The sequence below is a fragment of the Chaetura pelagica genome, unplaced genomic scaffold, assembly GCF_000747805.2.
Source record: "Chaetura pelagica isolate M959 unplaced genomic scaffold, ChaPel_1.0 scaffold249, whole genome shotgun sequence".
NCBI classification, from domain to species: Eukaryota; Metazoa; Chordata; class Aves; order Apodiformes; family Apodidae; genus Chaetura; species Chaetura pelagica.
This window is the reverse complement of record NW_009954538.1, coordinates 287112-313144: the sequence shown is the minus strand read 5'-3', so window position 1 is coordinate 313144 and position 26033 is coordinate 287112. Positions and strand designations below refer to the sequence as shown.

At 38.2% G+C, this 26033-nt stretch overlaps 1 protein-coding gene across 1 annotated transcript in view; it reads right to left on the bottom strand.

Annotated features, from left to right (window-relative positions):
• The window catches only part of CABIN1 (calcineurin binding protein 1), a 108776-nt gene that overhangs the window by 6009 nt on the left and 76734 nt on the right, over nt 1-26033 (bottom strand). Inside the window, exons 30-34 of the mRNA XM_010004853.1 lie at nt 25973-26031; nt 23873-23969; nt 22458-23096; nt 21958-22032; nt 9675-9960 (exon numbers count right to left, since the gene is read on the bottom strand). Coding sequence (XP_010003155.1) covers nt 9675-9960; nt 21958-22032; nt 22458-23096; nt 23873-23969; nt 25973-26031 — 1156 coding nt within the window. The remainder of the gene's footprint in view (nt 1-9674; nt 9961-21957; nt 22033-22457; nt 23097-23872; nt 23970-25972; nt 26032-26033) is intronic.

The window sequence follows — 26033 nt, the reverse complement described above, 5'->3', positions numbered from 1 at the left end:
CAATGTAGATAAGAACTTGGAATTTACCATGGTAATATTCTCCTGTATGAGAGTTCCCTTTACAAAAAATGCATAAGTCAACATTACAGCTTAACAGCTTGGTAAAAGTCAGATCAATGCAGTTAGAAAGATGCAACTTTCTAAATTAATAACATTTGCTAGGGCTTACCAAAGCAGGCTGTCAGTTCTTTCAGCCACTAATTTTCATTGGTAAAGAAAAGAACCCATCATCTAAACTTGTAGCTGACAGACAATATAACGCTTAGGAAAAATGAGTTTGCTTACAGAGAATTCTTCAATAGTTCCCCAAAAGGAGAAGTCACACACTACAGAACAAATCACAGGCAGCTTCTGTTCTGTGATGTTCCACTCACTATCAAGCACAAAATGGAAAGATCTAATGCAGAAAAATGCAGTGCTCATCCTCAGCACTCTCCTGCACATTTCTCTCCAGATACTTCGAAATCCAGTATTGGAAGTAGGAAAATCATAGCTGCATCTATACATACATTGTAATAGAGACCAAATCAGCTTAAAAACAACACAGAAAGAAGTACTTAAACTACAGGAATCTTGACTAAAAAAAACCCTAATTCCTTGTTTCCCTGTTAAAGCAGCAGAGGATATCTGAAGGATTGTTTTGTGTATTTGCCTGTCCTTTCTATCAGAGGCACGTATGATTTAACCACATGCTGACACAGTGCAAGAGACTGTAGGAAGAAGGATCAGCCCTAATGTGGCCTGAAGCCAACATGCGCAGATCCCACTGCACTTCTGGTGCTGAGGATAAGCTGCAGGAAAACCCAGAAGACTCCCACACTGAAATGGCTATAGGACTCTTTATCAAAAGATAGCAAGAAACAATCTATCAACATGTGAAGAAAAGAAGGATTAAAATTATTATTTCAGAAGATTACCCTACAAGATAGCTAAGAAATCACCTCCTTTTTTAACTTACTCAACACTCCAAACTCAGAGTCTTATGTATTTAGGGTAAGTATGAACAGAATCTTTCTTATCCACTTAGTAACTAAGAATACAAAACCATTACTTAATTTAGCAGATTCAATATTACATACAAATAAACTGCAAACCCTACAGCCTCAACTACACTGCTAACTGAGAACAGTTTTGTATGTATTCAACTGCTAAATTACATCAGGGACTTATTAGCTCACCATACAGAGTAAGAGCTCTGATTTGCATTATTGTTTAATGACAAAACTCTACCGCTTATGCTGATTATAATCTTTGCTTAATTATCAGATATATCATTGCTTAAGTTGATTTGCTGTGCTTTACTTTAACTAGATTATGCCCCACTGACAAAAGCTCTTTTGAACAGCCTAGATCTAGGAAGATGCTACAAGACTGCTATCAGTCTGTGCTCTTTATCAGCATACTCACAGGCATCTCCATCTTCCATATCATTATTTATTTTTGTTAGGTTTGAAGATCCAGTTTTATAGTGTAGTAAAAATAGATTTAATTTGAATAAAATTATGTGTCAGCCCTTTTTCAAGTAGAAGTAAATAGAAATGAAAGGGCAGGAGTCTGGCACACGAAGTGTGTATTTCTACCACTGCACTTCTGGAAGCAATACTTATTAATATTCTATTAGGCTGCATCTTTCAGTACAGGAGAAATCAAGAACCACTGTCTGTTAATCAGTCCCTTGCTGTCAGCTGTGTTAAACACAGAACTCTATCCTCTGATTGGGTCATACACTTTATTCTTTTAGAACCGTACAATTTAATTTTTTTTTCTAATAGTCACTTGAGGGGCACTATTTCTAAGTTAAAAATAAAGTTAATGAAAAAATGGGTTTTTTTTAATTGTTGAAAATGACACAAATTGGTTGTTCTAGGTGCATATATATTAATTTCTACTATTTATACTTTATTACAGTGCAGAGATATTTACTATATCTTTTTTCATTACAGATGAAAAGGGCAAAAGAGAGAAGCACAATCAAGAAAAAACACAACACTGGATCTCAAATTATTTGTCTAAAACAGAATTCTGAAGAGACTATCCTGATATTTGTCTTGTGGAAGATGCTGTTGTAGCCCTGAACATAATGTCCTAGTTTTTCTAATAAAAACTTTCCCCAGGGAGGTAAAGACTCCACTAACTCATGAGCCACAATATTCTGCACAAGTGCAAGAGCAAAAGAATATAAGTACAGCATATTCTGAAGGTGTTCAGAAGATTTATTATCAGTTAACAATTTTTTTGGTAATACCCAGTACTTGCACTGTCCTGGCACATTTTCAAACATTAGCTCTGCAAACCTAGTTCAAAATAAAATTAGCTTCTGAAGATGTAATATGCAACAGTCACCTGTCTCCAGGCTGAAGATGGGACAGGTGCTGCACTCTGGAGATCCATTTAGCACTCTCACAACACAGCACACAAAAACTAAGCACACAGGAAAAGCAGAGATTTGAATTGCACATTATTATTTGTATTGAAAAGTTCATCTCCAATCGAGCTGAATTACAAGTATTTTTTTTTGCTTAGCCTTCCCTTTCCCAACAACTGCCTAAATACCCATCAAATAGCACACATATAGAAAGAGGGACATCATACCTTTCAACATCTCCCTGCTTTAGTGAGGAAGAAACAAGCTGAAAACAATTCAATGCAACAACCTACTCCAGCTTTCCTCTCCAACCTCTTTCCACTTGTTGCCAGGGCAACCAGTGTTTGCAGATGCCTATAGCGGGCGCCTGGGTTCATGACTTCATCACAGTTAATGTTCTCTCTCTCAGTCTCTCTTTATACAGAGAATACACTATATACATATATCCACACACTAGAAACATCAAGATTATACAACTCCTGCAACCTTTTTTAGACTTAGACAATTTCTCTGTTCTTAGGTGTCTAAAATGAAAAATCAGACCGTCAAAAATATTCACTTTGCAATTTGCAGATGTGGAGAAAGTTTAAAAGCAGTAGTACTGTAACCAGCCAACAGCTGCTCTGGTATCTCTACACTGCATAAGTAATAATTTGCTTTTGTCATGCTGTCAGGTATAAGAGACATTAACATTACAGTGTTATAAAACATTTTACATGGAATTAAGAAAATCCTTTAGTCATGCACTAAACCTATTACACGACAACCAAAGACAAGCCCAGTAAATCTGACCAACACCTGGAAACATTTTATTCCGGTTTCTGATGGAAGCAGTTTGAAATATCATAGCATAGATATGTTAAAGGAGATAAGCAATTTACAGTGAATGCACAAAACATTAAGTATAGGAAAGAGCTGAGCTTTGAACTCTAGGACAGAACACCAATACAATTTCACAAGTGAATGTTTGGAGAAACGAACAGACAACAGCTTCAAGCGCTTAAATAAAGCATTTGCACCAGTTGCGTTCATCCCTCTGCAAAACATCTTCCAGTCACAGCATGTCCAGTTGTTCACAGAACGGCTACTTATTTACCACACAAGGTAGACAGTGTTATTCTGTTGGTTTTTTTCATTGAGATAGAAATGGGTCTGATCTTTTGCTCCCTGACACAGTAAATACCTCACCACATTTCCAAAATAATAGTGCTAACGTAAAAACAATTAAATTTCTGTATTCCATCTGCCTTGCCCTCCAGAGTGCTAGGAAAATAATACAGCTTTTTTCCCCAAATAGCAGTTGCAAAGGCCATGGAAAGCTTGAATTTGAAGGAGCTCAGAGTTTCCTCATACACTGTGCTACCAAGTCAACGGAAAGACTGCACTGGAATGCAGGTTGCTTCAGCTGAACACAGTTCAGTAGGGATGCTGACCTACAGAAATAATGGGGTATCAAGCCCTCAAATTGTATCTGCCATGACATACCACACCACAGCAGGCACAGGGTCTAATTCACCGTAAGGTTTACTTGGTACCCTTTTTCCTTACCAATTTTCTTTCTCTAAATTAATTCCAAATATTCTGCTATGAAATTTATTTCTAAAAAAAAAATACCTCCGAAGTCATAGCTGTAGAAATAAGTGTTTGACTTGAAATGCCAAATGCAGGAAATTACATTCAAAGCTGACACACACAAAGCCATGTGTTAAAAATTAAGCGTCAGAGGAATTATGGAGGCAAAAAGCTGCAGAACCCAAGTTCTGTTGCCCCCTGAAATGAAAGAATTTCAACCAGTCTAGTGAACAGAAGTTTGCACTGTAATAGCATGGCATGCTGCTGTATTTATCTTCAGGGTCCTGAACACAGAGTCTACTGTACTATTATATGAAACATACCCCAAACTGCTTCCTAATGCCTAGGTCAGCTGTCAAAGAACAACTTTAATGAGAGTAAAACTTCTAGCAGGAGGCTGGAAATAGTCCCTGGCCCATACTAATTCCCAAACTACCAGGTCCCTGTAACCCCCACGCTGGGGGCAGTCAAAAAGACAGTAGCTTGATATTCAACCACATGAACCTTCAAACAACATTATAAAAATACAGCTAATTGATATTTGTGTTTTAATATCTGGCTCAGCAAGCACACATTATTTGGAGAGCATCACAGAATAGCATCTGTGGACAGTAATGGTCACTAAATTGAGGTCTACTGCTTCTGAATTTTATGGACTACTTATCTCATGAGAGCCACATGACTTCCCTTCTCTATCACTATTCCATCCTTCTTTAGCCTGACAGCCAGCTAAGCACAATGCAAAAGCAGATGCTAGAAAAATCTCTTACAAGAATGACACCCCACAATTTCCTAAACCCTTTGTAAGTAATGTAGTACCTGTGCATCAGGCCTACTACTACATCTCTCTTTGGTTTTCCTTTGGGCAGGAATATATGCAGATTTTATGCTGCTGACAGTAATCTAAAACTAGTGCAACTGAACCATACTGCAACAATCTAGCATTATTACTATGTTTTTTTACAAGACTTTTTACAAAAGGCCTCCAGAAGATGTGTTCCATTAGTGTAAGATAAGCACAGGTCAGCAACTCCCCAGCATTTTCAGGAGGATCTAAGGGTGCAGGGGGCTACAAGAGCCTCTTGGACTACAAACCTGCCCAGCCTGTGCCCAAGCCCTGGCTGCTGTTCATGCCCTATTTTTCTTCCTGATCTAACATGGGTAATATAAAAACAACAACAGTTTTAATTTCAAAGGATTTTCTGCACAGCATTGAATTGAATAAATGAAACTTAAGAAATCTGAAGGGTAAAGATCAGAAACAGACATTCAGTGTATTGAAAAACTCTTCTGGAATGAATTTATTGTGATAGCAAAGCTAATTATTGTACTTCCAAAGGGAAGAGGAAAGACACCACTGACTGGTACTGTCTGAGCAGTAGACAAAAGGGAATTAAGAAGTCATTCATAAACAGGAATCCTCCTGCTGACATTCAGCAGAGAAGTTGTTCTCAGAGTGCACCCATTGTGAAACATAAAACACATAATGAAAAGCAAGGGTCAGACAAGGGGAAGTGAAAACATTATCACTGGGGAGGCTGAAGCAGCAAGAGATCAGAGAGAGCAAACACAGAGCTAGCAGAAGGCAGCCTGATTTCTGTGAGTGACTCGACAGTCACTAACAGGTGGATAGAAGCTTCTGCCCTAGGATGGTAAAAAAGATGTGGCGATTACAGGTTTTTAAAGATAAGTTATTGAAGCCCTGGAGGAAAAGAGCCTTGGGAAGTGAGAAGAAAGCTGCCAAGATCTAGGGTAAGTCAACATGGGAAATAAAGGAGAAAGTAGTGAAAGTAAGGTGAATAAAAGTGACACCAGAAAACAGAAGATAAGAACATATGCTTTTAAAAGAGAACCCCCACGCCAGGTAACTGCAATATGAAGAGGCCACAGGTCCTTGGTCAGTCTAACATTTCTGTGTTTCAGCTTTTTTTGAGCCATCTGTTGAGAAGAACTCCATGCTCTACAGCACAATTCTGAGTTCAGCAGAAAAAAACATGGTAGATGCTGACTGCAATTAAGAGGGTTGAATGTTGCTAAATCCAGTTATTTAAAAAGCACCTGAAGGTTTGAACTTAAATCCACAGCTAAAATAAGGCACAGCCAACAGGGCCAAGTACTTCAGTCATTTTGGGCAAGTATAAAGCTTCCAGTACATTGAATTACAGGCTCTTAAAATCAGTGTTTTGTCTTTAGAAATTTATAAGAAGCCAACAGAAAAGGCACTGTATGTACCTAAACTTAACTAAAGGCAACAACCTCCAATCTCCAGTATTTCACTCAGACAAAAACAGGGATTGTACATGTCCACTGATGTTTGGGTATCTAGAAGCTGTGAGAAACCAAGGAGAACCTTTGTGCCATGCACTGTTTTAGTATGAAGACAAATGATGTAAATGGAAAAGAGTTAACAAATTCTTTGCACTACTTCCCTCTCCCTAACATAAACTGCCTCCGTCTTCTGAGAATTCAGTATCAACCTAAGGTCATGTATCTGTTGTTAAACTAAGCTTCAGACTTCTGGGAAAAGATGTTCTTTACACTTAAAAGTACTCTTATGACTCTGACAGCCAGTTAAAAGCCTACAGGATGAACATCATTGCTGACTTCTTAGGACTGTTCTCACTTCAAAACCCTCTTATTTTGAGCATCTGACTTCTACAAAGTCTGCTACTACCTACACACACTTAAACAATTTAACTTCTTGCTCACTAATACAATAGTGCTACTTACCTTTACATGTAACTGCCCTCACTTGTGTTCCTGAAAGTCTGAAAGTTCTACAGAATGAAACATTTACACCTCTACTTGCCCTGTTCTGCCTAAGTAACAAACATCTGAAATTACAGCAGGATATTCACATGGTAACTGCCCTGCACAACACAAAAAGAACTATCCTCCTTAGCTTTGAACTTCTAAGCTTGGATAGCTTATATTGTGACAGCTGTATCACAAGGCTTGTTTTCATATTGAAATGTTTAGGCCTTAAATGTACGATAATTTAATGGTGGTGAAGGGTGTTACTCTTGTACTCTGATTATATTGCAGCTCAGTAAGTAAATGGCTTTAAGCATACCATATAACTTTAAATGATTCCAAGTATAAGAATCTTCTCTTGGATAAAACTCAGATGTGAATGCTTTCCTGTTCATTCCCTCTAAGAATCATTATTAGAATAAGGACAGTGAAGAAGAAGAAAATGTCAAGATTTTTCAGCAATTTAGAACACTGTAATACTGGAACACTGTCACAGGCTGGAGAGCATTTATCTTGGCCTATTTTAGTTTCCCCAAAGAAAATTTTAGGCTGAGCCACAAAGGCTAACAGACCCATGGACATTTATGCCTAAATGTCTCATGCTAAAACTACCACTATCATCACTACTGCTGGACTTCATGCTGTATTCTGTACCAATTAGTCATGTACCTCACAGAATCTCACTACAGTATTTATGTAAGAAATGAGTGGCGTAGCACCAGCATTGCTTGGGAAACCATTCATTTTTCTGGATGAAATCACCAAAAACGATAGCAGCTAATTCTCTGTGATGTGGAAGAGATACAGGAGGAGGTTACAAGAGGCAAAAATGATGAAAACAGATTATTCTAAAAAAGGGAGGAGTGTTTACAGAAACAGAACTAATGGAAGGCAGATGAAAAGGATTATAAGAGAATTACAAATAATTATTTGTAGAGGAGGTGGACGCAGAGGTAGCTGAATTAAAACAAAAAGAAAAAGAAAGGACACAACAGTAATTGCTGTCTCTCAGCTAGAGAAATGACCTGTCAGGTAGGTCTGAGAGCCAGAAATCCAGATACGTGTGCATTCAGCACTGGAATGAGAGCTCTGCAGAGAGAGCCTCTTGATCTTCAGTTTCAGGGGTGTAATTCTGGCAGCTAACCCACCTCTCTCAACCAAGATGATGTATAGAAAGCATGAAAGAATAAAGAACAATTCATAACTTCACAACCCTAACAAAACCTAGGAAAAGATTAAAATAAAGGTTCCAATCACTGCAGAGTGGCCTGGGAAATGGCAGAGAGGAAAGCATGTCAGAAATGCTTGAGTTCTGTTTGAAAACCAAAAGAACGTGAGAGTTCTCATCTGCATTGTCATTCCTACCAGTTTCCTTAGTACATGTACAGCAACTTCACAGAAGATTCATATTTTTCCTCCCCTACTGTCTAGGCACAAACCTCAATTACTCCCTGTTGAACAAGCCTGCCAAGATATCTTATGACACCATTATCATTCCCCTTTCCTTTAATCCCATGACAATCTCGCCCTAGATTTGTGAAAAAGGAAAACTAGATTATTATAATGCAACTGCCAATTTTGGATGTTAAATTTCAATTTTTTCCTGTACTCAGAGATTAGCAATTTGGGAAACCTTATTTCTCCCTAATTTGCTCTTTGCTGCTGACAAATTCAGAAGATTACAAGTATTCAGACACCAAGGCTGACTATATGTGAAAAAACCCAAAATACCAGAAGTATTCAGGTCAAAATTTTAGAAAGCCACAATAGCAGGTTAACAAAACATCCAGACTAGACCAGAATCTATTCATAATTAATATTAAGCACCATTAAGTCTCACAAGTCTGGGCATTATTTCTACTGCATCCTCATCTGTCACATCTCACAACACCCATATCTATAGGGTTCATTCATAACTGTATCTGGGCTCCTACCCATTTGTCTATGCCAGCAGTGCTAGGGCCCAAGGATGTGAACAGATGAGTGAGCAAAACCATCAGCAGATACTTTTTCAGACAGTGTTGCTGTTCAGGCTGCAAGAAGTACAGGCGATAGCATGCATCCCACAAAGAAGCATCATCATCTCTTCTGGACACCCAACACAAGACTCAAATTTGGTCTAATCTTACTTCATTCCCCAATCTGGATCAGTACTGCTTTGCATATGGATTTTGACTACTGCCAACAAGCCAGCCTGCCATGACAGCAGTAAAGACAACACCCTCATGTAATTCTTTCTCTTCTACACAAACCCTATATGATCCAGTACATAGCACAGTTCTAAACAAATCATACAATTGTACTATAGAATAAATAACATTTGTTCTGTTTCTTCAATCCTCTTCTGTGCTCTAACCTTGCATATAAGCTTTACTGGGGCTATGAAGAATACAGTCCAATTTTCCAGTCCCACCAGAAGCTTCTTCTCTCAATGCAAAAAGTAGTAGCAATGATACACTAACTTTATAAGCCATGTAGAAGCTTGGAATTGTCACAGTGTCATGTATCTCCACAGGGCAGTGACAGCTATGCATCTAATGATGTTGATCAGACAGTCCTAAGTCGGCTGTAGGCTGTCCACCAGTTTATTAAAATTGCAATAACTTCCAACTGTTTTAAAGATCTAAGGTGTTTTTAAAAAACTAGATCCTTAGCACTCTGAAGAACATAAATGTTTTTATGCTACTAGAGACTTAAATTCTCTATTTAAATCACATGACTATTTTTAGGTTGTTATTCCATTATTTCAGATGCAAGTTACACAGACAGTGGTCCCTCTTTTAATCTGTCCCAGCAATTAAAATATGTATTAATTATGTAGATGTGTCCAATTCAGAACCAAGACAAACTTTGTTTCTGTAGCCTTCTGAATGTGTTCTAGTGATCAGAAAATGAGCTAGAATCAGAACTCAGGCACTGACTCACCAGGAGGCCTTGGCAAACAGATCAGAGGGCCAAAACATTCTGCCTCCCTGAGACTTACCACGTGCAAGATCACTGGGAGCAGCCTCTGCATGTTGACTCCGGAGATGCTCAGTGTCCCTGTGTGACTCCTGTGATGGAGGTACTGAAGATGCTGAGGAGGAGGAGGATGAAGAGGAAGAGGCTGGTTTGGATTTGGAATGTAGATCATTCAGTCTCAGGAGATTTTCAGAAGTGACAGTCTCTGGATTCACTGGGGTAGGATGCAGTGTGGCTGGCACTACTGGGAAGAAGCTTTCTCTGTTGTCCTTTGTATGCTTTGGGGTTGTGGGTGTTTCTCCTGTGGACTGCAGAAAAACAAGGGCAGGCAGAGACAGTGAGAAAATCTGTGCCAGCAATTCTGCATATGCTACCTGCTTCAGTGACAACTGCAGGCAGTACACCTTTTTGCAGACAGAAAACACTCCCTCTAAATATAAAAATAAATCACTGTTAAAAAGAAATCTTTCTCCTTTACAGATTATTTTTGTTCTTTGTGGTTTATTTCTCAAACTAGCACTTGAACATTTATTTATATCCACATCTACAATGCTTTATTTAACAAATCCCTCACAACATAGCATACTTTCCTGAACCCAATTATTAAGCATGAATTACAAATCCTTGTGAATAAACACATTTCTTTCATTTAAAAATAAGTTTACAAACCCTCATCCTGAACAAACAGATCTCCAGTGATTTAAGAGAACTTACATATTATTAAAAGAAATTATTCTTAGTGAATGATGTGAGAGGAAATAGAGAAAGCAGAAAAACGTATCTGCTTGCAAAATAAGTGATCAACCTAACACCAAATAATAAATTTCCAATAATTGCAAAATTTATTAAGATTTGTGCCCAATTTGGAGCATTGCTCTGGAAGATGTGTGCCTTTGCAGAAGTAGCACTAGGAGTGACACTTTTCTCCACAGCCAGACCCAAGAATTTAATGCAGTGTCATTAACTATATAGAGAGAATGTAGAAGAGAGACATAAATTAATCAAACAAAGGAACAAAAGTACCCATAAAACAAGTATCTTCTCTATAACTTTTATCAGCAATCACAAAGTATTCTTCCCTGTGAGACCAGAGAATGCATTTATTTCATGCTCTTTACAGTCTTCATTTAATGGAGACTTATTGGTCCGTAAGAGATACGGTTGAATAGAATCCGTAACTGTTCAATTCTCTGTCTGAAACCTCTACCTCTCATACCTCTGCTATGAAAAAAACCTCATTTTAACCACAGTGATAGAGTATGAGTGTTTGTAACAGAAAGAAAGAGTTCTGCTGCCAATTGTAAAATTAAATTGGACCTTAATGTCCTAGATAACCAAAGATTTATTACAATGTCAGAAAAGTCAGAAGAATTTCACTCAGAGAACAGAGTAAGTTTTAGCTGGAGAGATGACATTTAAAATTCAAAGGCAGAAAGCACACAAGTAGTTGTTTGGTTTTTTAAATAATTAGTGGAATGTATTTTTGAAGTTCCTGAACTTGATTAATCAATCTGTAAAAAGCATACAATTAAAACCTGCCAGATTGTATGTGCACACACACAAAAAAATAGCAGCTATATTTGCAACAGTTATCACACTGGATCAAAAAAGGTCTATTCTGCTTCTGAAAGCAGCAAGTTTGATGTTTAAAGGTCTCAAGATGCACAAATGGGATCCCACAAACCTAAGGGAAACAAAATAGCAAGGAAAGCCTCAAGCCAGAAGTGAGATCAGCAGAGGAAATGTTTTCAGCTGTGATTTAAAAGAAAAACCCTTCACACTCAGGCACTTCATTAACTTACATAATAGATTATGTAGAACATGAAATTTCTGTGCTTGTATTGTACCCAATTTTTTTTTTTTTCAGCAGAAACACATGAAGGTACTAGTAGTTAGGTACCTATCTGTTAAAAACATACTTGCACTTCAAAACTGTGTTTCTCAAAAAACACAAGCTATTTCCACAAGCAGGAAGGAGGAGGGCATTTGGAAAGTAACTCAGCAAAATTTGGATGATGATCAGAAGATAAATTATTACTGAAAGAAGGACCACAACATAATGGAGTAAATCCTGCTGGAAGGGACCTCAGGAGGTCTCTAGTTCACCCTCCTGCTCAAAGTAGATCAGCTCACTGAGGGCCCATGTCCAGCCCAGTTCCGAATACTGCCAAGAATGGAGATTTCTCAGCCTGTGGGGCCCTGTTCTAGTACTTTACCACCTTCACAGTGAACATGTTTTTCCTATCACTTCATCCAAGTTTTTCTTGCTGAAGTTCCTTCCTCTCTGCTGAGAAACTCCACATCCCCACCCTCTATCAGTCTCCTCTCCACGACGAAGCAACCCAGCTCTGTGATTTCACTGCCATAAGGGCAAGACCTGTGTTCAACCCCTTTTCCAAGGCCCCAAATCAATTTTGGCAGAGCTATTTCCCAGCCAGTTATGTCGCACAGGGGTCATTCTGCCTCAGCTACAGGACTTCAAATTTCTCTTTAATGAATGTTCAGGTAGTTCCTGTTAAAGCAATCCTCCAGTCTACTCAAGCTTCTTTCAATAGTAACCCTGCTCTTCAGCATACAAATCATGCCCTTCAAGTGGGCAATATTACTCAAACTGACCAAGAGCTCACTGCATCCCACCATCCAAGGCGTTACTATGCCCTGGTATGAGTTTTTGAGGAACATCACTGGAAACTGGCTGCCAGGCAGAATCCCACTGGTTGGGCACAGCATATTTAACTAGGCAATGGAGGCAGTGACCAACATGGAAAAGACAAAGGCTGCCTTATAAGTTGTAGATGATCAAACACACATAGAAAAAAGGCTGACACTGACACAACTCTCATGGGTTTACATAGATGGAACCAGACTCACATGTAATTTCTCTCAAAATGAAGATGCTGTACTAGGGACAAGAAAAATCCATTTTTATTTTGAATTTGTTCCTCAGGGTGAAGTTGTGATTTGGGCAAGATTTCGTTTTCGTACTTTATTTTTTCCAGAGAATAAACTTGCCTCATAAAGAGAATAATATTTGATTTGCACAAAAGAATAAAACTGAAACTAATATGATGTTTCTGCCTCAGTAGAACCATGACCAAAAATTCTAATGTGCAGTCAAAAGTGCAGCTTTATACCAAAAAATAGTTTAATATTTATGGCTTTAAAGAGAACCTCCCAGATGTGACCTGGTAAAGACTTAAGACTTGTACAAAGAGACTGGTTCTTTTCAACCCAATGAAACAGAGAGAACTGAATAGGAAAAACATCTCCCAATTACTTTATTTTCTCAAAAGAAGAAGTGGGGGTAGAAGAAGGAGAAGAAACCTGTCTTTCAGATAAGAGTCAAAGCATGACAAGAAAGACCACCTGTTGGCTACTGTGCATTCTGCCACTCACATGGCCCAAGAAAAGGGATTTAAACCTGCTTCATATGTTTTACTGGACTCATAAAATGAAGAAAACCTAAAAGCTCCAAACAGAAAGCTAAGAGAAGCACCATGGTGAGGCATAATGTTCTTTTCTCTAAAATACTTAGGTTTTAGTGTAAGGGCAAGAATTTCAACACCTCACCAGTAAGTAACGCAAGTCACAAAACCCAGGTCAGGGCAAGGTCACTAACCATACTGCTCAAGACCTCTGGGGCCACATTTCATTCTCCTGCAGATGACTGCCTTCAGGAAACCACTATTTCATACCACCACATTTGAGAAACAGACCTAGAAAAAACTAATGACAGGAAGTCTTGCATTTGCTAGAAGCACTTTACATTCATCTGCTTCTGCTGCTATACCAGCAGTAAGTTACAATAAAGACCATTTTCCACAAACACACAGTAGGAAACTGAGAAGCACTGACAATCCTTTACCAGTGTTTTATGTGGTTACTCATTAGATTTTTTTCAGTTTTTACTTTGTTGTGGCACAAAGTCGAAACTACAGAAATTCTGCTTCCCCTTCATGGTGCCAAGTGTTGGTATCACCACCACTGCACCTGAAACAATGAGGATACTACTCATAGAACAAGTTCATATAACTGAAATAAGATGAAAACCCGTTTCTCTGTCTTCTTCCCGCCTTTCATTGTAACTGCAGATTCATCTAGTCAAGTTTAGACTTCTTTTGGACATTTAAAAACAAAATGAGGCACTGAAGAGTGTGCAGAACTACTTTTGCCTTCACTACTATGATGTCAAAGCAGATGGAAGAAATATTTAAGGCTTGTTACTACCCAAGCAATATGACAGAGCCCGTTAAAAAGAAGTCCATTACTTCTGTAAGTATCCACTATCTTATTTGTTCTTTTAAAAAATACTTCCTGGAAATGTTCTTTGTTATGAAGTGTGTGCAAAGCTAAAATTTCAATGAATAACCAGCATGCATGCTTGTGGGAATTTTGAGTATTTCTGACTTATAGAGGGGTCCAAATCAGTCTCCTTATCTGCTAAAACCTTGGCTATTTCATCATACTCCTCAAAGAGATCATTCAGCTTCATGAAGGCTATGGATAAACCCTTCCTAAGTCAAGAGGTTACATAAAAAAAAGGCAAATATGAGAAAATTTTACTTCATAGACTATCTGCAAGGTCAGAAGCCATACAAGCTGACCACGAGTTTATTTTTGCCTTGTTTATTCTTGTTTTCAAAATACATTTTGTAAAACAAAGAAATCCTACAGGAACTTTTCTGATACCACTTCTGGAATGGTTCACTGCCCTGGGACTGTGGGAAAAAATAATGATCAAATGTTCCAAAGAAAGGGAAAGTGACAGTCTTCCCAACAGAAGTTTCCAAATGAAAGATGCTGGCACTGCAACTGTTTCGTAACATTTTCTGGTTGATTTTTAAAAATTATTCCCATGTCTGAATTTAGCACCCTAGTGCTCTGAAACCACCTACAAAGAGAGCTGTGCTTTGTAAAAGAGTATCAGCACATCACTACAAAGCCTGGAAGCTTTCACACAGACTGGCTCAACAATATGCTGGCCACATTCCACAATATTAACACTCCAATTTCTGTTCAATGTTGTGTTTTAATTAAACTATCTATTCATATTTCTTCTCTCCATCTCTCTGTAGCAATATTTGAAAGAACTCTCCTTCGGAAGTTTTCTTCAAGGCACATCAGAACTAGCAGCAATATCTGTGATTCTAATTCTGAAGAACCTTTTACTTCCTAAGATTACAGTTTTACATATAAAAAACAATGAAGGTTTAATATACATATATGATTATATACATATATATATATATGATTGAACTGCACTCTAGCCTAACAAAATCCTCCATTTACACAAGCATATGCAGAGGCTTGATATCCTGCCCTACACAGGCAGCCATGGTCCAGCAATGTTTCCATACACAAAAACATCACGATTGGGCCAAGAGAGATAAGGTAGTAGGATGAAAAACATTCATAGACAAAGTAAAATGTAAAAAGTGACTTTTCTTTCCTTCATGTTCACTTTAATGATTGCTTTCTGCAGGAGACAGAAGGAGGAGAGCTGTTAATTATATCAAGAATACACCTCCAGGATAGAGTGAGAGGGGGATGCCATGGCAACTGGCAAATGCAACATTGAACAAAATGGTCACCCTTTGGTAGGAGTGAGACCATGAAAGAGCTCGTTCTTTTGTCCCTCCCATCCCCACCTCCTCCTTCCTTGTCATCTGTGCTGCATTAACAAAGCATACAGACAAACTCAGGAAAAACAACTTGCTCTGTAAGCACTCTCTGACGTCTTGATGTGCAGGAAGAAAAGATGAAAATTAGCAGCATGTGGGTGGAACAAAAAGGGGTCGGGGAAACACATGAGGTAGAACTTAAGATTATTATTTTCTAATTATTTAACATTTTACTTTTATTCTCTCATCCTCAGCAAAGTGCCTTTATAGAAGACTTTTAGCTGTTTCTTGAAGAAAACAGCTTGGTGGTTGACTGCTTTATATTTTGGTGGTGTTTTTTATGAGAGAATTTGAGAAGCTGCTCCAGCATAAAGGCAGTTCAAACAAGTCATGCTCAAGTTTTCTCCTTGAAGAAGAAAGTCTAGAAGACCGTATCACTGCAGTGCTGACTGCATTCCACAGCACAAGGGGAATAATCCACTGAAGTGCCCTCTAGCTTCACTCACAGAAGACAATTTTTTCTGGTTCCAAATAAAATGTCACAGTCACTGTCAGGTCCAACAAAGAGTTTGTAACATCAACAGACTAATGCTCCCGAGTTAATCTGAGCACTTTGGAGGTTGTGTGTGTGGCTCCAGATCCGGGCCCCCTACAGCAAACCACCACCTAGGATCCCCTAAAATTCTTCAGTATGAAGTTGTGGCTTAAGACGACTCATCACCAGCACCAGTAAGAGTTAAAATGCTGGTGAAAGGAGAAAACAAGACCTCAGTTACCTGTTTTGGAACTAGAGAAGAGCAGCAACAGCAGCCCTGAAACACTGCCTTCCCTTAACCACTGCTTTTATATTACAGAAGCAGCAAAACTTCATAAAACCAGGGATCATGCTGGCAGCCTGCCAGGAGCCTGAAAGGCAGAACTGATTTGCATAACCTGATTGTGCCTTTGTGGTTCTAATAAAATTTACTTGTTTTGATTCTGGTGGCAGCTTCTTCACGAAGCATCAGGTTTAAGTAGATCTAACACTGAAAGCTGCTGAAGAGTTTTGACTGCAGGTTTAGAAAGGAAAATGAGGAGAATACTGAAGAGTTTGCCATCAGCCAGCACGAGAAGGTGGTCATGGATGGTGGTTATTTGGAAGAGGTGAGTAAAGCCAAGGGTGAAAGGGAGGATTTGATCAGGCTGAACAGTGCAGGGAGAGCTCGAGATTTGGCAGTTGGAGCAGGAAAGGGTGGTTGAAATTTTCTTTTCCCTCCCTCACTCTTCAGGGATGGAGTTGGTCCCAGAGCAAGGATTTTTTGGCTAAGGCAGCAGTGAGTCTTAAATAGCTCAGCAATGTTGAAACAGTCCCTTCTCATGACATTTAGATGATCTACTACACTGTGAGGAGCCAACAGAAATTTCAGCCCCTACGACACTACCCATTACTAGGGCTTTCTACATACAGTCCCATATTCTCAAGGGTCACAACAGAGGACTCGAGACGTAGCAGCATTTTGGAATTTTGCCTTTGACCACTCTTATTTTTACAGATGTTAAATCCAGCCCGGTGTACAACGTTGTTTGTCTGCTGTGTTTTAAGCTGTCTCATATACATTCAGTTCTCAGGAGTGGAAATACACAGCACACCGTAACACACAACCACAAAGTTTTACCTGTCCTCTTCTGGCTACCTGTCATGACAGTTTCAACAGTGGTGAAAGCTGTAATTTTAGTATTAAGGCATTCAATATTAAGTTGACGGTAATAAAAATATCTTTTCAACTTTAAAGTCAAGAAAAAAGACAGATGTGTTCTTAGGCTTCATCATACCTTGTGCTGCAATAACTTCCCCATGCTGACACGTCCTTAACAGTATCACAGACACCATCATTATATATAAAATGAAGATCTTTAATATGACTAATTTTAGGCAGACAGCAGAAAGGCTTGTTAGAAATTCTCTAATTATCTGGAAGCCTCACAACTGCTTTCTGCCAGCATGTCCCCCTCCTTAGTCTTTAAGACGACACATTGAACTGTAATGCCATGTCAAGGTCAAACGACTCTGCCTCTTAATCATTCATTCTCCCTCAACGAGGTCTCCTTGGTATTCCATTTCCAGGGGCCATTAATTTAATATGAAAATCATCGTTGGCAAGACTAAAAATACATCTAATAACTCAGAGCAATAGCTGACTGCTTTCAGGATCTCTGCAAATCTTTTTGGTAACACTCTGACTGAGAACATCAAAGAAATGAACAAGCATCCTTCAAAATCTGGCTTGACCACAAAATGAATTAATGTCTAGTGCAACTTTAGTACCTTAACTAATAATGACACTGTGACCACCACGGGACAGCAATTTCAGCCTGTTGGATGTGCAAATCTTGCTCACAATTAAGAACTTAAACAGGAAAGGACTAAAAGAGGAAAAATAAGAATTCCAGTGCATCACAACTCAAAGTTCAACCAAATCTATTTGCTTTCCTCCCTCAGTTGCAAAAAGCCCATCAGATGAAGTGGCCTCCTGCTTTCCCACCTCTTCCAGTTACAGGACTAATCACTTCATGACTTTAAATACTAGCATAAGCATTTAAATGACTTTGGAGACACAATCTCAGTCTTGATGGGTCACTACCAGTGGTCATAAACACTTCTTTGGAAGCTGCCATAATCTGAACTAAATTTAAGTAACCTCTGGAACTTAAGACTTATTTTTTTAAGCAGCACAACTGGCTAAAGGGTCAATAAGCAATACTAGAAAATGTGAATATTTGAGAAGATACTCTGTTAAACCCTCAGCATACATTAATTTAATAGTATGATCAACTCAGCAACTTCAGATGCAAGCAGCAAACACAATCTTCTGTCCCTGGCACAAGCAGGGTATGTTGCCACCCTTGGCAAGATCTCAAGGCAGAGTATCTATTAATTTCTGTGTTGATGGAAATTATTGTGGTGAGTTTTTATACCATCACATTTTTCTGCCTTCTTCAAAGCCAGGAGCTGACCTTTCTAAGCCACTTGCCCATGTTATTTAGTTGACTTTGCTGGAGTCTCACTGCTTCAGTACATGGTACTATTGCATCAGTCACAGGGACTAGAGGATTTCTGAAACCAAGTGAAAGGGTCACAGTATTGCCAAGTTATTAAGAAGATTAGATCTCATCACAAAAGTATAATGACCCACTTTGTCAGATTCCGTTTACTGATTGCTTATTGTTTCCTGCTTATGCCTGAAGAGGCATATAAAAAGATTTCAATGAAGTTGTTAAATATTTAGGTTAAAAACTGACTGATCTGGAAGAAAGTTGAAATGCTGTAATTCAAGCAAGTCCTAATTTTAGTGTCAAGTGAAAACCTTAATAAAGAAACCATATACTGCCTGGAACCATAAAATACAACAGTCAGGAGAGAAAGATCATATATCAAGGTGGGGTTTCTGTTAACTTTTTTAACTGTCAATTTTTTGAGGTGAGTGAAGAACTACAGGCTTTGTGAACCTACTCAAACTATCCAACAACAAAGCACTTATCTGGGCTGCAGCAGCTCTACACGTGATGTCATTTGTTTACAGAAGGCAAATACTTGCCAATTTTAAATAAAACAGGATTCAGCCTGCTGAAAACAGAGAGATGTCTACACAAGTGGCTATTCCTGTGTCTAAACACTAATTCATAGCATTACACTAGCAGCAGTTCTCAGCTTCACACAGCTCACAACATCCTGCTAGAATTAAGAGGAAAATAAGACTGCAGTAAGTGACAACCTGCTTCCTATAAGAGAATGCTTACAAGCTTCAAAGTGAATCATGTTAAGAGGCATTTTTTTATTTCAAGTGATTTAACAGGAAATCTCATCATTTACAGTGCAGTTAAACACAAGCTCACCTCTTGTACCCACTTACAAGACTAGTTTGTGTGCAGATTTTTCACCATTCTAATGTTTTGCCACATGCCTGAGCAACTGTTGACTGTGCTGGAAGAGCTGGCACAGCAAACACAGAATGGCCAAGAAAGCCCAGCAAGGAACTGGGCCAATACATGCAAGTTTGTTGAGTGGTTTTTGAAAAAGGTGACTACATCCCAAAAGTAAACAGTAACATTACTTTTAAAAGACATTTATTAGCAAATTCTTTTTATTTTGAAGCCATAAATCACAATGTGATGACTCCTATTTTTTCCCCAAGGTAAACTAAAAAAGTCATCACGTTCTGAGCCAAGATTTCTTTATTAAAAAATAAGAATCCATGAGCAAAGAAATTCTTCTACTAGAATACCTCTCTTGACATTTCTGTTCATTTCTATAGTTCAGTGGAAAAATGTTACTAACTTCCTATGAGACACATATTGGAGAAAGTTACTTCCACGGAAATCTAATAAAGAAAAACTCCCCTTACTCTTATATTCTCTCCTGTTACTCTGCTAGAAGATGCACTGCACAAATGTACATTTTAACTAGATGCACTGTTAGATAATGTTTATCTCAGTATTAACAACTGGAAACCTTTATGGATATTCAAGACTCATGCTTTCTACACAGCACATGGAAAAACACAGGCTGGCATGCCTCCTGACAACTAAAACCAACATAATTTCAGAGAGAAATTTAGTACTGAGGTAATCTTGTATATAATAAGTGCAGTGTAACAGTCTGCCCTGAGGGTTTGAACCTCCTCTCCTGAAGAAGGCAACAATCATCAATAAAACAATATTCAAGAAAATGAGATTTAGAGAACAAATATCTATAAATTGAAGAGAACAGTGCATGAAAACACAAGGTCCAAACTCCGTTAAAAGGCATATATCTTAAAAAAAAAGCAAAAATATCTTGAACCTTTCACAAAAGACACTGAAATCTCTATTTTTCCTGATTGCAGAGTAGACAGCACTGAACTGTGTTATGGGAGCTGACCTACAGCCTCAATTTTCTTCAGCTCCACTAGGCAGAAAAACCTTAAAGGAAGACATCTTAACTTTATATTATACAGAAAATTCAACTTGTATGTTCCTTTCTCTATTCACCAGCATCTCTAACACGGTTGTGCTGTAGTTGAGAAGCATCTGTCGTGTATGTTAACACATTGAAGCAAGGCCCAGGCAATGTGCATTATTTGAGGTTAGGTTGAAAAAATCTAAAGAACAGAAACAGTGTTTTGGTGATAGGTATGAAATTTGCTTCAGAAAGTGGAAGAATTACCTGAAGTTTTAAGAAATGTATTTATTTTGAAAAACAGGTGAAAGAGGTATTCAAATCCATTTCACATTAAGACAATATTTACCTTGCTAACATCAGATGTACCTCCTCAACAGCTTGTGTTTTTGGAAAGCAGAGATGGACCTATTTTACAGAAGAAAAGCTTCATCCAAAGTTGGAGGATGAAAATAAATTGTGAATAACTTTAGTTGTCCTTTCACTTTTATGAAAATTAGAGCACAGACAAAGGGAAAGAATCAAGGGACGAAGAAGAAAGCAATTCTCCCTCTCCCTACAATCCTACTACTTAGTCACAGCATGTACTTCTGGTACACTGCTACTGGGCAGGACACATGACAGGAAGATGAAGTTACAGGAGATGATGGGAAGATGAAATAATAGATGAGATATTTGAGGGACAGAATAGACAAAATACAGAAAAGCAGGATAAATTTCTGCAGCTTATCAAACAAGTTTGTTGAAGACATCTCTGAAAGAGCTCTACTTTAAATCAGTACCAAACTACCTTTCCTGTGCAGAAAACCTTAAGAGATGCTTCCTGTTTTACATACATAAGCATGATACAACCACTTCTGAAACACTCAAAGACAACAGAAGGTTTCTAAGCTGCACTCCAGCAGATTATTTTCAAGCATTTTTAGACAAATACTGTTTTAATTACTTTTTGAAGAGCTAGCAATCAGTAACACAGACTATGTTTTCATAGCATAAAAAATGCACAAAGCCCCAAGCAGACTATTAACTAGCAACATAGATTTTTTCTTCAAAATGTATTGTCAAAATCTGCTGAATAACTGCTTCATTATGTGCTGGTGGAAAAAAAATACAGAAAGTATAAAACTAGAAAATCCTTTGGGGCTTTCAACTGATGGTTTGCTGGCAAAAGGAATGACCATTAAAGATGCCATTCATCCAGCTCACTTCTTCACTTTGATTTCATGTTAAGGACTAATAAATAACAATCCCTTTAAAGTTCTGTAATGGTTTGCTGAATAAATCTAGAAACAACAAGCTAAAAACAAACTGAGTAATAAAACAGAGATAAAATCAGATTCTCAACCATGCAAGTTGGAAGAAAAGATATTTGGTATCTCTGGAGCAGCATGCAATGACAGGAAGGGAGAGCTGATGAGATTATTAGCCCTTAGGGAGGAGAGAGAAGTAATTACCATCTGTGAAATGTTGAGGAATGATGTGGACATTAAGAAAATTGTAGTGTGCCATAAATATTTCAGTTTGAAGACTGGGGTTTCCCCAAAAGCTTTTGGACACAGAAACTGTCCTTCAAGCCTGACATAAACAGTAGCAATGACCCTCACAAAATGAATGTGCTCTCTACACTAATGTGGCCCAACTAATGTTAGATGAGAACAATACAAGGAAAACAGGTATTTCTAATTGCTGCAAACACTCAGCAACAGACTTGATGGTACAGACTAAGTCATAGAAGTTTCTTACAAGCAGCTAAGAATTTCAGAGCTTACCTGTTTCTGTGCTGATGTTCCCATATGTACCTGGCAAAACTTGACTGCCTGTTCAAGTGCTGCTTCTTCATCCACCTGAACACAGAATCACAACTAATGAAGTCACAATTACTTAGCTCATCTCTAAATCTAGTTAAACTCAGATTAAATGGGGAGGTAGAGCACAAAGTAAAGGGAAGAAGCAGCACTTCTATGGCAAAACAGTGATCTTAAGTTATTCAGAGGTGTATGTTCAAATACACACCACTCTCTTAATTCAAACCCCGCATAACTGGTATTGTAACTCAATTATTTCAGAAAACTAGATCAAAACATGGAGAGTCCTAGTTCCCCCCACTTTTGGAAGTAGTCTTGTCAAGCTGGGGAGATAAATATCTCCCAACTTCTGAACAGATATAGGGCTAATTTTATACTGCTTGGTTTGGCAATTATTGTTATTCTAGAATCACATCTGAGGTCACACAAAGAAATGATGATAAATTAATTACACATTACTTCACCTGTTTAATCAGCATGTACGTTTCAGACATGATCTTCTCAATTTTACCCAGGTCATAGGCCATAACTTTCTGACCTTGCTGCCATACGCGATAAGCATCAAGCAGGAGTGTTTTCCCAGACTCCACGTCCTCAAGTAATTTCCTCTTCCTGCTTGATCTCTGGACAGGTTCTTCTGTAGGTAATGCTTGAACTATTCCCTTAGTTGCCTGCTGATGTTTTGAGCTGATACTCAGCTCTTCCAAGGAGAGTTCAGCAGTTCGGCTCTCTGGAGCTCTCTCCTTTGAGTTCCTGCCAGGCTGAAGACGGTCTGGCTCACTGCGTTTACATGAAGAATCAATTTTTTCAGGATCATTGGAATATCCATCAAGATCCATAGGCTCAACTGAACCAGGCCTGGGGAGCTCCTTAATTTCCTTGTCATTCTTGTCCTCTTGTTCCAATATATCCATAGCATTGGGAATTTGTCCCTGGGTCACATCCTTTACTCCATTTTCAGTACTATGTACTACTCCGTCTGATAAAACTGGCTTCTTGGGAAGGACATCTTTCCCCTCTTCAGCACTAGTCTTATTAGAGACGTCTGTTGTCATCCTTCCTGAAGCAAGGTTAGAAGACTTGGAACTCTGATCTTCTGAAACCTTAATAAAAGAAGTCATTCTTCTCTGTTACTACTGAAATCAGAAGGCATTTGAGCACAGCTATGACTACCAGGAATACCGACACTGCACCTTTTACATTAGTGCATGTGCTGAAAAAAACCCATTTTTTTCTATGTTGATTCTTGTTGTTCCTCAGTATTAATTAATTCACGCCACAAGTCTTACAATTGAAGTATTTTAATCAGTGAAAACACCACAGAGAAATCAATAGCAAATACTGAGCCAAAGCTGCCAAATTCCACTCCTCCTCAACTTCAGTGTATGCTATGGGATTCAACTACATGAAATCCAAGGTTTTAATTGCACAAAATTTTCTTCTGAAGTACTGGCAGCTGCAGATCAACAGCAGATGTGGTGCTGTCAAGGTCTAGCAGATAAAAACAGCTAGGGATGCAATATCTACTTGCCTGGTTTTGTTTTGCAAGAGGACTCTTAGTTAATTCTCAAAAGGAAATTCCCTATAGACGTCACCTGAAAACGTAGCTCTTCTGATACCTCATGCAACCCCCATCATTTGTAATTCAAGGGACAATCAAATCAAACTTACTGCAACCCATTCTCAACAACTGCATTTGTTATTGGATTTCAAAATCAAAAACAACAGTGGAAAAAAGCTGTGTAGTTGCACAAAATGTATAGGAAATAAATTATAATAATGTAGGTCTTCAGCCTCAGAAGATCTAAAGAACAAATGAAGTGAAACTAGAAAAATGTCATTACTAAATCAATAACCATTAAACACACTGCTGTCTTACCTGGGTTAGGTCGTTGAGAGTGTCCTCCAACACTTTCACTGTAAGCACAAAGGCCTGTTGGGCCAGAACCTGGCGATCTGCATCACGCAAGTACTTCCTGTGCCACAGCGAGATAACAGAAATTAAGCTGCCTGCCTAAAGCTTTAAAGGACTTTAAAAGCAAAAACCAGGACATTCAAAAAACAAAACAAACAAAAAACCAACACGACTTTAAAACAAGTTAGAAGAAAGCAAACAAAACACTTACAGTTGCATATTGAAATATAACACTTTAGCTCTGTTTCCTTCAGACTTCTCCCCTCCCCACAAAACTCACACATGGCACACACAAAGCAAAAGAGAACACCATCTACACAGAGAGGGAAGGGGAGAAGTGAACAAAACCCAAAACACCAAAAACCCAAACCCAGAGCAGAACAGCCACTGGAATTACAGTTTTCTTGTCTCAAGCCTTCTGTGCCCTTCAAATATCAGCTTTTTATTCAAACCTTTTCTTGAAAAATAGTATTATTCACCCAAAGCTATCTTGGACTGTCAGGAGATTTTCATGTTCTGGATAAACAGTGCATGTGAGATTAAGGATACCAGGAAATCCTCTCTCATTGGTCATATCACTTGCCTTTGAATCTAGGTTTTTAAAGCTAAAATATGTGATATGTTAATAAATTTTTTCCTATTTAGTATTCTAAAAAAATAATGTATGTGTATAACTTACTAACTCTATAGCTTCATTTAATTTACTAGACCATTGTAACTTGCGACACAATGCTTTAGCTTGTATATTGTGACAGAATGCTTTAGTCCACTTCAAAGGAAAATGTTCCCAGCCATCAATTCCACCTAATTGAGTTTGATGGAAAACTACATTTTTTTCAGAATCTGTCAGTTTTAATGATGGCTAAAACCCACTTTGAAGGGTACTATTTAAGTAAAAAAGCCAACATTTTTAATATACATATTTTCTCTCCGTTGTATTACATTAAATTGGTAACTATATGGTTTGCTTTTCAGACAAAAGATTAAAAAACCCTCACTCCTCATTAGTTCCATAATAACTAAAGTTCAGCTTAAAATGCCCTGTTTTTAAAAATAGGGTTGTTACAGGCATATACCAGACACACCCAGAATATCTGTATGTTTAAGTTCCTGTAACAACTGCAGTTCACCATGGCTGGCACTGGCTGATTCAACATGTCAAATTACTTGTTTGTTAAAATCAGTCTAGACTTATAAATAACATAATATTTTTAGTACAGCTGTGGGCTTGGCTAGGACAGAATTTAAACCTTCTATGGTCCAGAACTTCTGATATGCTAAAAGTCAAAGTATTTTTGGCTTCAACTTTGCTAAACATGTGGTGACATATTCCCAGACATGCTATGATCGATGCAAATTCATATGCACTCACAGTCAAACACACATGAAGAAACCTTCAATGACTTCAACTTACTGCCATCAGTCATTCAGTTAAATTTCTTAGGTGTTTGCTAGAGACTAATTTTGACATTTCCCACTCAGCAAGCCACTAGAATTCTACCTCAATTGCTTCAGCATTTTCCTTAGCTGTTTATTTTGGTCCCCCATTGATATGAATCTGTATTTAACTCTCATATGGCTTCTTTTTTCTTAAATAAGTTGATGCAATTAAAATTAGATCACCCCTGAATAGCATAAGTTTTTTTAATAGCATCAGCTGCCAATAGGCACATAACCATTGTTTAGCCCATCAAGGCTTACAGGAAGGCAGGATGCTGGGGCCGTGACCTCCCCACTGGACACAACTCTTGAGCAAGAGGCCAGCAGAGAGGTGCAGAAGTCACGATGCTTCGTTCCACCAGTCAGCCCCTCCACATGACAGAAAACCTCTGCAAGTCTGTTAAGGCAGCTATATGGCTGCTCTGAGTTTCAAAAGAAATGCAGAGAAATTCTAGACTGTATTATGGAAACGTAATCCTGAGAAAAATTAACCATTATTTCAACAATAGCAAATCTGAAGACCTTTTACCTAAACTGAGAATGTCTTTAAATAAAATAGCTACAGAGTAAACAAAATATATTTGAAGATTTACAAAGGAAGAGATTAAAAGAAATACATCATACTTTCCCTGATCAGGGGTCCTCTGCAGCATAGATGACACTTTCAGCAAGGTGTTGTAATCCT